Genomic DNA, 14,767 nt, shown 5'->3' with positions numbered 1-14,767 from the left:
GTAGAAGGGACTTTAGAGGTCATCTGGTCTATGAAACTGAGGCTCAGAAAAAGGGAAATGACATTCCCAAGGTCATACCAATAGCAAAGCAGCAGAGCTGGACCTAGGCCTTGTGACTTTAAAACCTGTGCTTTTTTTTTTTAAACTACACCACACTATGGCTGATGCTGTAAGCCGAGATTATTAAATGATGGCAAATGCCCTCATTTCTAATGTGTTCCCTCGATCTGTTAAGAACATAAGAAACACCATATTAGAATTGTATATCCTGGTAAATGGTACAGGCTGAAAATAACAATGGATTAAAACAGACTTTAGATAATAAACTCATCCCCCACTAAAGCCCTCCTTCTCTGATGCCTCATTGTCATGTGGAGGTGACACTGGCCCATTCCAGTGAAGTACATGTTCCAGTAGATTGTACCAAACTGGAAAAGGTGGAAGAATGGGCCTGGTCATAGACAGTGCGTCTGTTACCTGAAGAGCAGCCCAGGTTAAAGGTGGTCACCAGGGGATATGTATAATAATAATTTGGTGGTGTTATTCAGTCATTCTCAGTCTTATCTGACTCTGACTTCGTGTCTCTATTTAGGATTTTCTTGGCAGAGATACTGACGTGGTTTGCCATTTCCTTTTCCAACTCATTTTTCAAATAAAGAAACTGAGGCAAACAGGGCTAAGCGATGAGTCTTCCTGACTCCAAGCCCAGGTCTCTACCCACTGCACTATCCTAACAGCCCCATAATAATACTAATAGCATTTATATAGCACCTTTTATGTGCCAGGCACTGATTTAAGTGCTTTACAAATATTATCTCATTTGATCCTCACAACAACTCTAGGAGGTATACCAGTTTTACAGATGAGGAAACTGACGCAGAGAGAGATTCCATGACCTGTCCAAGGTCACGCATTTGAACTCAGGTCTTCCTGAAGCCAGGCCCAGTACTTTGTCCACTGCTCCATCTATCTGTTTTACATATTTTTGAATCACAGTCACTCCTGAGACATGGATGGAGCACCAAAAGCAGATCTTTCCAATTATTAAAGAAGGGAGTCATAATTAAACTGAGTTTAGTTGAGCAGCGATGATTTCATCTTTGTCTTCATGTCCCCAGTGTATAGCATAGCACCTCACACACAGTAGGCACTTACTGACCATGGAGGTTGACATTCAGATCAACTCAATAAAAGCAAAAGAGTCTGGGCCAGGTGCTGAGGATATAAAGATATCTCTGGCACAGACTTTAATTGAAGGGCCAACAATCTAATCTAATTGGGGGTTAAATAAATATAACCGGGCAGCAAGGTGGCACACTGGATAGAATGCCAGGCCTAGAGTCGGGAAGCTTCTTCTTCCTGAGTTTAAATCTGGCTTCAGACACTTACTAGCTATGTGACCCTGGGCAAGTCACTTAACCCAGTTTGCCTCAGTTTCCTCATCTGTGAAAAAAAAATGGGCCAGAGAAGGAAATGCCAAACCACACCAGTATCTTTACAAAGAAAACCCCAAATGGGGTCATGAAGGGTCGGACATGACTAAAACTATTCAACAACAACAAATGTATTATGATTACAAGGGATGAGCAAGTGAAGAATAAATGGGAGGTCTGGGTGAAATGCCCTCAGAAATTTGAGGGGAGAAAATCAATCAGTTGATTGAAAAGCATCTATTAGGTGCTTGCTATGTGCTAGGCAGAATAATTTTCAGCTACAGGGAATCAGAAAAGTGGTCACTTGAAGGGAGGAACACTGGAAAGGCAACCTTGCTCTCCTATAATAGGTTGCTTGGTTCTATTATCAACAGAAAACTGGAAGCCCAATATTCTGACAGTGGTACCAAAAGGTTTTCGGTCCCAGTGAGGAAAGGAGGAAGACCTGTTGCAAAGGGACACTGAGGGAAGGTCCAAAAAAACCATGCTGACAACTTAACCTTCTAACCCTCTTGTTACCTAATACTTTTTGTTAGAAGGATACACCAATTCCGCCGTGTCCCACTTCCTTGGGAGACTACTTAGTCGTGTGTTGGGAAGACTGGGTGGCTGAGTGGCCCACAGGCCTCTATTCTAAATGTCAAACACTCAGTCCATGCAGAGCATGCTACTCATAACATGCAAGGTACAGTGTCTGGCACATAGAAGGTACTCTACAAATGCTAGCTATCCTCCTCCTCCTCCTCCTTCTCCTCCTCCTCATCAGCATCGTTAGCATCATTATCTGTGTCCCCTGGTGGCCATCTTTCATCCTGGCTGGTTCTCAGACAACAGACCAGTCCCATTCTTGTAACTCCTCTAGTAGGTTAGAATACAACCTACTAGAACACTCACCTCACTGGAATAGTTTCTAATAGTTTCCAAAAACCCAAAACCAAGGTGAACCAGATTAAGATGTAATTTTAATTACAGATATTATTTATAGATTTGATTACAAATATTAAACATAGATAACATTTTATTTTAAATCAAATTTCATTTTAAATCAAAGTCAATATGTTGCCCACATATCCTTATGTACAGATGAGTGGCCCAGTTTCTATTTGAATTTGACCCTACTGCTCTTTAATACTTACAAAATTGTAAGCTCTTTGAGCAGGGATCTGTATCATTTATAATTAAAGACTTCCCAGAGTTGTATAGGAAGTTAAGATACCTGGGTTCCAATCCTGACTTTGGCACTTATTTGCTACAAAACCTTGGGAAACTCAGTTTCCTCAGCTATAAAATGGGAATATAATACTTATCCTACCTACTTCATAGAGTTATGTGGAAGAAAGCATCTTGTACTTTTCAAAATACTATAGAGATGTAAGCCATTATTATGGAATGAATTGAACGAATATTTGTTGAATGAACCCTCTTAGTCCAGCTGAATGCATAAATATCTATTGACTGAATCCTACCATTCCAGTATTTTCTCCATTATTTTTCAACACTGCTCTCCGCCTGGCTCCTTCTCTGCAGTATATCAAGGTGTTGTAGTGTCATGGAAAGACAACTGGGCTTGGAGGCTGAAAAGGCTGGGTTTGATTCTTGGTTTTGTTACTTATAATCTATGTGACCTTGGGTAAATTACTTAACATCTATGGGTCTCAGTTTCCTCCTTTGTTAAATGAGGGGGTTTGAGTAGATGATCTCTCTGGTCCCTTTAAAGAAAAATGCCTCCTTTGCCCCATCTCCTTTCCCCCCAATGTGTGTGTGTGTGTGTGTGTGTGTGTTTGTGTGTGTGTGTGTGTGATAGGGCTGCCCCTCAGAAAGCAGAACCTTAATCCCTTACCTTCTCCCAGCTGCAGGGCTGGGTCCATCAGTTCCATCATGTATTCAACATTGAGAAACATTTCTGTTAGGTTGCTACGGGCCAGGACATACATGAGGACTGGAAGAAAGTCATCAGCTCCATAGGGTTTCCCTGTACAAAGGAAGTAATCGATGGTGAAAAGTTGGCTCTTTACAACTCACACTGTTCTGGAAGAGTAGTCACATTCCTGACCAAAGCTCTTTGGTGGGCTAAAATCCTGGTCTTCCTGGCCCCAAGGCCTTCCATTTATTCACTACAATGACTCTACACTTAATTTAACAGCATTTAATTGGGTTAAGATTCCCTTTTGGTGAGAAATGGGTCCTCTTCAGATGCAAACACATGGTCTGTGTAACACAGTGAGTCACCTATTCCTTATTGTGCTTTCATAGGAGAGACCCAGAACAGCAAAAAAACCCACGGTAACCAGGGAATGGGATTGGGGAGGGCTGTCTTTAGTGGGAAGAAAGGTTTCAAAAATAATAAGTAAAGGACTGTCAACAAATTGCAAACAAATTTTCTACTAGGTTTCCTCACCATGACCCTCCTCGTCAACACTTTCTATCCATCAGAAACTTGGACTTCACACCTGGTTCTTCTCCACACTCCCCCCCTACTCCGTCCCCAGGTAGGTGAGTGTTATCTTTATCTTGCAAGGATCCAGGCCTATGAGCAAGGATTTGCTGGTACGAATTTAACAACCAATTCTCTACCTAAAGGTATGACATACTTTTAAGTTTAATCTTTATGAACATTTTCTCCATCACTTTCTTAAATCTAGACAATAAACAAAACGATAAATCAAACTCTGATTTGTAGTGTTTGTCAATTTTTGAGGTGTGCGTACTCATATTGAAAATTTAACAACTGGCTCTCTACACCAGTACAAGCTGGCTCCCGTGTACTTCTGCAGCTTCCTCCTGGCTGTCTTCTTACCATGTTCCTGCTGGGTATTCTCCTCCTATTCCTTCTCTCCACCCCACCCCCCCTGCTCCTTCCAGCTGTCTTTTGTGCTTGTCTTCCTCCATTAGAATGTAAGCTTCTTGAGGGTAGGAACTATCTTGTTTGTTTATATTTGTATCTCCAGGCTTAGCACAATGCGTGGCACGTGCTAAGTGCTGAATGACTGCTTGTCTCTCTCGGTCTATCTGTCTCTCTCTCTGTGTCTGTGTCTGTCTGTCTCTCTCTCAGCCCCCTGAGGCCAGGGACCATGTATTTATATAAGTCTTTGCATTCCCTAGAACTCATAGCACAGAGTTCGGCAAATAGTGGGCGCTCAGTAATTGCTTGTTGAATGAGTTAATTCTGCCAAGGCTAGCCCCAAATAATTGGAGGCAAAAATAGCATAAGGAATGAGTGCTGGTTTTAGAGGCATCAGACCTGGGTTTGAATACCAGCTCTTTTACTCATTATCTTTTCAACCTTGGGAAAACATTTAAACTCTTAGAGCCTGAATTCCATCATTTTTCTAAGAAGAAGGCTGGATTAGGGGGTCTTTAAGGTTCCTTCCAACTCCAAAGTTCTATGATCCTTTCAGCAACATTCAATAATGGATTAGAACCTTGGGGAAAAGAATGGTTTTCACTGTGTCCTGCTCCTTCCTGAGTGACTTTCAGGCCTTTGGGTGAGAAAGGCCCTTTCTGAGCTTTTCTGGATGCAGTGTGCCTCCTCCCAGTTGAATACCTAGGTCTTTGTCCTATCTGTATAAAGCTGATGAAGCCCTATTACTCAGGAGGCCTTGTTATAAACCTTCTGTTAACCTTATAACTGAATTTAAACATTATTGGAGGAAGATCATATGAATTAAGAGTTGGAAGAGGCCTTAGAGATTCTCCAATATAACCCTGTCCTTTGACTGATTGGGAAACTGAGGTCTAGAGAAATCAAGTGACTTGTTCAAGGTCATAAGGAAGCAGAGGTCAGTAAATTGTGAATTTGAATCCAAATATTATGATGTCAAAGACTGTTCCAGCTGGCTCCCTCCCACTTGGTTGTTTCGCATGTAATTATTTTAATCACTAGAACCCTGGCACATGGGAGATTTTTTAAATTAACACAATTTTTAAAAAAATTATGAGTTTGGCAGTAGGGAAAGCTCAGATATAAAACTCATTTTGATTCCATGCGGCATGTACCTATAACTCATATACCACTTTAAATCCAACTGAATTTTTAATGTTTCCATGAACATAAAATTTCTGGGTGTGATAATGAAAAATTAGCCAAGGAAAATGCACCAGATGAGCTATTTGGTTCTCAGGGATGATACCCCTAGAGGGGTGGCCAAGGTTGGATATCTGGCTTTGATCCTTTCCATTCCATTACTTAAACCAGTATTTCCCAAGCTAGGGAAAAGCATGGGGTGGGGAGGAAGGAGTAGCAGCCCTGCCCTCTCTCCCTGGCCATGGGAGAGCCAGGAAGCTAGTAGGTGGGGTGCTCCTCGCTTACCTCTCCCCTTATCTGAACTCTAATGTCATTTATTACCTGTGCCATTCATTTTGCACACATCACTATCACTTCGCGAGCTTGCTCTTCACTTTATACGCAAGTCTCGTTTCTTCAGCTTGACTGTAATACCTGGAAGGCAGGGAATGTGCCTCAGACTTCTGTGTATCCTCAGATGTCTACAACAATGCCTGCTTACAGTAGGTTGTTCAGTAAAAGTTGATGGTGATAAAACGGGGATCCTAATATTTGCAAGTACCTATTCATAGCGTTTTTATAAAAGGAAAACAAGTGTGGAAGTAATCTACAAAGTTAATAATGCTATTTAGATGCATAGGATTATTATTAATGTAAGATAGAAGGCAGCTAGGTGGCGCAGTGGATAGAATACTGGGCCTGGAGTCAGGAAGATCTAAGTTCAAACCAGACCTGAGATACTTACTAGCTGTGTGACCCTGGGCAAGTCATTTAACTCTGTTTGCCTCAGTTTCCTCATCAGTAAAATGAGTTGGAGAAGGAAATGGCAAACCACTCCAGTATCTTTGTCAAGAAAACCTCAAATGGGGTCATGAAGAGTTGGACATGAATGAAATGAATGGACGACAACAAAGAGAATAGAGCCCTGATCCCAGCATTTTGAAATTCCATATATCTGAAATCCTCTGAGCTGTTCAAACATACCTCTGGACAGTTGGGGGTTTACTCTTTCAAGCACCAACATTTAAAAGGTGTAAAGCATTTTGCACAGAATGTTAAAACATAGAACAGAGAATTTTAGAATTGGAAGGGACAACAGAACACAGCATTAGAACTGGGAGGAATACCGATTAGAATACAAATGTTCAGATAGGAAGGACCTTTATACGGAGAAGTTCAGAACATAGAACACAGAATTTCAGAGCTGGAGGAGACTGTAGAAATCCTCTAGACCCCCATGTCAGTTGGGGATCAGCTCAAAGAGAGTGCTGTACAGAAATACAGACAAGATGCTTCAAGCTCATGCCATAAGACAGGTAAAGGTGCCTAAGCTGAAACCTGACTGCTTATAATACAATATAATATAATAAGCTCATTTCCTCTTAGGCATTTTTTTTTTAACAAGGCAATTGGGATTAAGTGACTTGTCCAGAGTCACACAACTAGTTAGGTATCAAGTGTCTGAATCTGGATTTGAACTCAGGTCCTCCTGAATCCAGGGCCAGTGCTCCATTCATTGTGCTACCTAGCTGCTCCTTTGGCCTTCCTCTTAAGAAATGCAAAGCAACTTCCCACCCCTGATTCTGTGGAAGCAGGGAGACCATTTAGGAGCTATGTATGTGACAGGCACAATTCGGGATGAAGGCATGTTCTCACTCGTTTCCCATCATGCCTAGGATTTCCTTTTTCTCAGGCCCCAGACAGTGTAATTCTGGGTATGCCTCCCAATGTAGGGGTCTCCAGCCTGGATTTCCAGATTCTTTTTGCTTTCCTTCTGCAAAGTTATGGCTGTAGCTGATCAAATTTTAAAGAGATGGCCTGCAGTACTGATGAATACTTTATGGGCTGAAAAAGTTCTGAGCAAGAAGGGCCAAGTTAAGGTCGAGCTGAGCTGGAAAACAGTCAGCAGCTCTCATTCAGGATGTGCTGGGCCTGTCCTCTGTTGTTGTTTAGTCCTTTTCAGTCATGTCTGACTCTTTGTGTCTCCTTTTGGGTTTTCTTGGCAGAAATACTGGAATGTTTTTGCCATTTCCTTCTCCAGCTGATTTTTCAGATGAGGAAACTGAGGCAGACAGGGTTAATGGACTCACCCAGAGTCACACAGCTAGCAGGTGTCTGAGCCTAGATTTAAACTTCAGCTCTTCCTGACTCTAGGCTTGGCACTCTATCCACTGTACCACCTAGCTACTTATACTCTATCAATCGGCAAGCATTTATTAAGTACTTTATCAAATCAATAACATTTTACATGTGCTAAGATGGTTCGAGTTTTTACAAAGTGTCTTTTCTTCCATTTAAAAATTTCCCCATGCCTTTGGCACTTTTAGGATTTTTTAACTTAAGTAGTGTTCAAACCCTATCTAGTCTCAAAGTGATCACAGGGCAAGGTCAGTTTCTCCCTGATTTTTATGTCCCATCTGATATCTAACACCCACAACTGAATTCAGTACTCAAGACATGGTCTGACCAGGATAAACAATAGTGGGACAATTATTGTAGGATACTTTTTATCATTAGAGAGTTTTTTTTCAAGTATCATACAGGTCTGTTATTACATTATATAATAATTAGATATTTAATAATGTAATGTATAACACAATATATTATATGTGCTATTATGTAATAAATTATAGAATAATTATTATTATTGAGTTGATATTTTTCTCGCTGTAACCTCCACCTATTATGATGAATATACTTGCAACGAGAACAGAAAAGATGGAATGGATGTGAGAGGTGTTGCCAAAGTAGGGTGCACAAAACTTAGTAATTGATTGGATGTGAGAGGTGAGGGGAGAGGTCAGAGATAACCCCAAGGTTTCAAACAGGGAGACAGGATGAATGTTGGTGCTACCAGCAAAAATGGAAATGACAGAAGAGGGACAGCTTGGTGGCGCAGTGGATAGAGCACTGGCTCTGGAGTCAGGAGGACCTGAGTTCAAATCCAGCCTCAGACACTTGACACTTACTAGCTGGGTGACCTAGGCAAGTCACTTAGCCCTGATTGCCTTGCAAAAAAAAAAATATAAATAAACAAGAAATGACAGAAGGAAGAATAGAGGGAAAGACAATAAGCTTAGTTTTGTACATATTGAGTCTGAGGTGGTGGTGGTGCAACCAGGTGACGATATCTCGATGGCAGCTGGGGAGATATAAGACGGGTACTCACAAGAGAGGTCAGGACTGGAAATACAGTACAGAAATCTATTTGTGTCTAATGGTAGCTATCTTTAGAGCAGGGGAAAGGGAAGAGAGGGAAGGAAGAAAAAAATTACAGGAGAACTTTATTATTATTATTAAAAGGAACAGCAAGTTGTACATAATAGATTTGCAGTTTCATGTGCAATCATCTTTTTTATTATACTATATTATGCAAATGCTTGTTTTATTTATATAAATTTATATGTAGAAATGTATATACAAATAAATAAAATATAAATTTATATGAATTTTTAAAATAGTAAAAGCAAAAAAATAAAATAAATAGCATCTGGGGGGAAAAAGAAGTCTATATAGAAGTGGTAGTTGAAATTATGGGATAAGATTTCTAAGGAAAAAGTATTGACAGAGAAGAACTGAGGGCTGAGGACAGACTCTTGATGGACACACACCTTAAGGTATCAGAAAGGATGGACCAGAGGTAAAGAAATATTTAGAAAGGTAGGAGGAGAAGCAAGATGAAGCTGAGGGAGGACAGAATAAAAAGTGAGAGGGGGATTGCTCAATTATGCCAAAATGCCCAGTGAGGTCAAAGGGGATGAGGACAAAGGAAAAGGCCATTGGGTTTACTGAAGGATTGCTGATCTTTGCCACAGCAGTTTCAGTAGAGTAGAAGGGACAGAAACCAGATGACAAACCAGATAGAAACCAGATTACAAACCAGATAGAAACCAGATTAGAGGAGTAAGTGGGTGGTGAGGGGATTCTGGTATTGCCTACAGAAAAGTTTCCTCAAGAAGTTTAAGGGAGTAGAGAAATGGGAGAGTAACTATATGGCACAGAAGTGTTTAAGAGAGGCTTGAGCATGGTAGAGGATCTATGAGGAATAAAAAGGAAGAGATTGAAAATGTGTATGAGATTGGTGGGATGTCTACTGGAGAAAAGTTCCTGGGAGGAAATGGAATTAAAGATTCAGGTAGAGAAATTTAGCCTTAACCAGATCAGAGAAGAGGAGAAAGATACTGAGTAATTCTGAAGAAAGGAGGAAAGAGGATAAAGGAGCTTGTTTCAGACAGCCCCAGTCTTCTCAGTGAAGCAGGAGGCTAAGTACTCCTATGTACAATAAATGTGGAGGGTAGGGGTCGGGGTGGGAGCAAGAGAAGAAAAGAGAACGTTTGGAACAAATGTTGTGGGGAATGAAGTAGGGAGTCACTAAGGAAGAGCAAAAACACAGTTAAGCAGCATGAAAGGCCCAAGTGAGGTTATGTAATATAAATTTGTAGTGGCTGAAATGAGCTCAGTTTCATAATTTTCCCTACATGCTCAGCGGCCCTCAAGCGGAAGTGAAGAAATCAGTTGTAGGGGCTACTCAGTCATGAGATAGGAAATGGTGGAGGGTCAGGAAGGCATGGGGTTGGAAATTAGATGCATTATGTGCATATTGTCTGTCCCACAGTGGGGAGAGGTACCTTAAAGCATTTAAAGATAGCCATCATGCCTTCCCTATTGAAATCTTTTCTTCTCCAGGCTAACAATAAATAAAAGGATTTGTTTGGTAAAACTTGGTCAAAAGGCCGCACCCAAGGACACATGTGGCCTTGAGACCGCAGGTTACCCACCCCTGCCCTAGTCCTTCATATGACTAGTCCTCTCACTATCCAGGCCACCATCCTCTGGATGGGCTCAAGATTAGGCTCAATGTTAAGAAAAGTTTCCTAACAATTCCGAACAATCTTAGCGGTTAGTCCAGCCTCCTTGTTTTACAGATGAAGAAACCGAAGCCCAGGAAACTTTTTTAACAATTAGAACTACCCAAGAAGGCTGCCTTGGATGCCAGAGGTTCGCCCTCATTAGCAGTCTTCAAGTAGCGGTTGGATGGCCATCGCTTTCCGGATGTTGTAAAGAAGATTCCCCAACACGTACAAGACTGGGCTTCTAAAGGTTACTTCCAATTTTGAGATTCTAAAGTGACAGCTTAGGGTCACACCCATGTGGCAAAACTGGGGTTAGAACTTAGGTCTCCGGACTGCTGGCTTAGGGCTCCTTCCCCCATATGGTGTGCAAAGCCTTGAGTCAGGAGCCAAAGGGCTACAGTAAAGAAGAAATATCCGATCCAATAGTATCCAACCTAAACCAAGCCAAGCCAACAAGTACGTATTAAGTATCTACCATGAGCGAGGCACTGAGCAGCTAAAAAAACCAAACAAACAAACATGACCTTGGCCACGTATTTTCATAACCCAAAGAGAAAGTTGCAAAAAAGTGATCTGAGTTATGAAGATCCCACTTCCCCTATCTAGTCCTCAGTGACAATTTCTTTATAGCAAAGGTTGGCCAGGATACTCCAAAATAGCCAGGTTCTATGGCAAGCCACGGGAAGTTCAGCGCTTTTTTTCTATTCTCTTGATAGCTTCAAGTTCTTGGTCTCTTATGGACCATCATCCTTCATGTTTCTGGGTTCACTATAAGGGGTCAGGTCATATTTAAAATGAACTCAATTTATTAAAAGACTCATCTGTTAATTAGAGGCAGGGTAGTGAAATAGAGTTATATTGGGAATCAAAAGATTTGAATTTGAATACTGGCCCTACCACTTGTGGGACTCTGATAAGGCAGTTGGACCTGGAATCAGGAAGACCTGAGCTCAAATCCAGCTTAGACACTTACTGTCTATGTGACTTTGGGCAAGTCATTTAATTTCTGGCTGCCTGAGTTTCCTCATTTATAAAATGGGGATAATAATAGCACCTACCTCCCAGAGTTGTTGTAAGGATCAAATGAGATAATACATATAAAGTTCTTTGTAAATCTTAATAAAGCACTTTATAAATGTTAATTATTATTATATAACCACATGCAAACTGCATCTCTGAGACTCAGTTTCCTCATCTGCAAATGTTGATAATGGTACTTGTACTATCTACTTCATGGTGTTATTGTGAGCAAAGTGTTTTATAAAGTTTAAGGCACTATAGAAAATGATCAACGAATGTCACTCAAACAAAGGATTGGCCTTCATGTATAAAAGAAGGCCGCAACATATAGCAGGAAGATCTTGCTGGACTTAGAGAACCCAGATGTTGGTTGATGTTGGTGACATTGGTGTTATGATATAGTGCAGGTCACTTCTTTCTGACCTTCAATTTTCCTATGATAAGAATTGCACTATGGAACTTATGCTGTGAAGAAATGGAGGCATATGGAACTGTGGGGTGACCACTCTTAGAGTCTTCAGCAGAGAAATCAAAAGAACCTGAGTCCTGATTTTCTAGGTGTTAAAGCTAACTGTCCCTCAGCCTTGCCGAATGAGTGGGAACTACCCCTTGCTTGTGTAACTTGGCATTCTGAAGTGATTTATTACATGCTCAGAAATACTGATTGCACTGTGCAGAAGGCTATTAGATAAGGCAGCCTCCTGGCAGGATGGAGCTGTGTTATTTATATTTACAAGACTCATGTTGATTGGACATTATCCCATTGGAAAGTATTGGATTCCTTGAAAAAGTTGCTGCTTGCAAATAAACAAGGTGATTTACCACTTTATTATAGTCTCCGGAAACAAATGACTTTAAGAAATCACAAATGGATGCTGCCAAAAGCCAAGAGCCCTGTTGGCATAGAATGAAAACCAGGTATGTTTACATTATGTAACCTTCTGTCCAGAGCCAAGATGAAGGACTGATGAGTATGGGTGCACTTGTGGGCACAGTTACAGAACCGTCGAATTTTAGAGCTAGGAAATACTTTCAAATGGAGGTTCTTAACCTTTTTTTGTGTCTTGGACCCTTTTGGCAGTCTGGAGAAGTCTATGGACTCCCCAGAATAATATTTTTGAATGTATGAAATTAACTATATAGGATGACAGAGGAAACCAATTACGTTGAAATAGTTATCAAAATATTAAAAACAAAAACAAAACTAAGTTCATGTACCCCAGGTTAAGAACCTCTGCTTTACAGCAAAGAAAGGTAAAGCTAGAAAGAGTCCTTAAGTGTGTAGGAGAGATCTGAAAACACAGATTGCTAGAGCTGGAAGAACCTTTCCAACATGACCCAGAACACTGTTGTTGTTCAGTAGTTTCAGTCATGTTCGACTCTTTGTGACCCAATGTGGGGTTTTCTTGGCAAAGATACTGGATTGGTTTGCCATTTCCTTCTCCAGCCCATTTTATAGATGAGGAAACTAAGGCAAACAGGGTTAAGTGACTTGCTCAGGGTCATACAGCTAGTAAGTGTCTGAATGGTATATTTTAACTAAAGTCTTCCTGCCTCAAGGGCCAACGCTCTATCTACTGTACCGCCTAGATGCTGACCTGACCTTACAGGTCATCTAGCTTAAATGAAATAAGAAGTTTACAGAGGAGGAAACTGAGGCCCACAGAGGTTAAATGACTTGGTTATGGTCACAGAGCGTAGATTAGAGACTAGAACCCAGGCATCCTCACTCCCTTTTGAATGCTGTTTTAGTCATCTAGAAGCAGAGATTTCTCTGGATCAGTGATGTCCTACTCAAACAGAAATGGCTACCACTCAACCATGTTAAGGATCTCTAGGGGTCACATATTTGCTTAGAAAGCCACATATTAACATTAGCTATGCTTTACTGCATTTTTATTTACTTTGTTAAATATTTCCCATTTGCAATTTAATCTGCTTTGGGCCACCCTTGAGAGTGTTGTAGGCCACATGCGGCCCATGGGCCATATGTTTGATACCTTGTCTCTGGATGATGCCTTTTTTACAGTTGAGGAAATTGAGGCAAAGAGAGGTTAAGTGACTCACTCAGGGTCATACAGCTAGTAAATGTCTGAGCCAGGATTTGAACTCAGGCTTTCTTGCATCAAATTCTAATATTTTATCCACTGTACCACCTAGCTTCCTCTGGACAACTTATGTTTTCAGAGAGGTGCCTGTGGGACAGAGAGATTAAGTGATTTGTTCAGGGTCACACAACCAGTATGTATCAGATAAAGGGCTTGAACCCAAGGTTTCTCGACTCCAGTGCTATACCATGCTACAACATTATAAATCACAAATTATATTATATTTACTTGTCTGCAGACATATTATATCCCCTCCCTAGTAGAATGGAAGCTCCTTGAAGGCAGGGGATTTTTTTTGTTTGTTTTTGCTTTGAATCCCCAGGACCTAATACTCACTTATTGAATCAACTTGAATTATTGAGTAATGGTCTATTCTGGATTACAAGTTTTTGTATGCAACACATTCTCCTTGACTAGGTTGAAAGGACTTTGAGAAGAGGGACCTTGTCTTATTTTATTTTTTTAGGCTCTCCCAGAATATAGCACTGTGCTCCAAGTTTATACCCACTTAATAAATTTTTCCTAAACAAATACCATTGGGGGAAAGGTGCTCCTGGCTATGATCAGAATACTTCTCTCACATCTATACTGGCCATGTCACTGTGTATGTAGTAGTGGGATTCATGACTGGTCTCTGCCTTACTTTTTAACTTGTTGTCTGCTTTTACAGATTGCCAATGTCATTTCATAAAATGTAAATTGTGCCTAATTTAGTCCAAGCATGGACAGTAGAGATAGGTGTCAGCTTTGCCAAGTGAATTTTTTATAATAACTATTAGGTATGGAAACAACATAAGCTCAGTAAGTAAGGAAAAGTAGTGATTTTACCAACCATTCTTTGATCTTAACCAACCACACTGTGTGAAGGTTTTCAATTTTCAAAAGGAAGAAAACCCAGATGCAGACATCTGCATCTGCTATATTAATGTCCCCAAATGAAAAACCATAGATAGTGGTCTTAGTCAAATGAGGGATGAGGGAGAGAAACATTGAGATCATCTAGTTAAAGCCTGTATCTTCATAAAGAAAAGGTTGAAAAGATCACTCTAGAGAAAAGAATTCAGGCTTCCCATTCATCCATCAGTGAAAGGAAATTAAGAGGGCCTAGGTTAATTCAACCTTCATTTATTAAAGTATCTATTGAGTACCTACTACATGCTATGATAGGGATATGAAAGAAATATAATAACTTTGCCTGCAGGAGTTTAAAGCCTAATTGAGGGGATCAGGCATAAATGCAATATATCTAAAGGCCAATATGGGGGAATTATATTATATTGAATACAGACATGAGTGGCATAGACCTTAACTAGGTTATATGAGAGCTCAGAAAAGGATGAGATCATTGTG

The 14,767-nt window shown here is 40.6% G+C and overlaps 1 protein-coding gene across 1 annotated transcript in view; it reads right to left on the bottom strand.

The window, feature by feature from the left end:
- Window positions 1-14,767, bottom strand: part of RIN3 (Ras and Rab interactor 3) — a 156,315-nt gene that overhangs the window by 18,159 nt on the left and 123,389 nt on the right. The window contains 1 exon segment of the mRNA XM_021000293.2: window positions 3,274-3,405. Coding sequence (XP_020855952.1) covers window positions 3,274-3,405 — 132 coding nt within the window.

The sequence above is a fragment of the Phascolarctos cinereus genome, unplaced genomic scaffold (genome assembly GCF_003287225.1).
Source record: "Phascolarctos cinereus isolate Bilbo 61053 unplaced genomic scaffold, phaCin_HiC Scaffold_3;HRSCAF=262, whole genome shotgun sequence".
NCBI classification, from domain to species: Eukaryota; Metazoa; Chordata; class Mammalia; order Diprotodontia; family Phascolarctidae; genus Phascolarctos; species Phascolarctos cinereus.
This window is presented reverse-complemented; position numbering and strand designations above follow the sequence as displayed.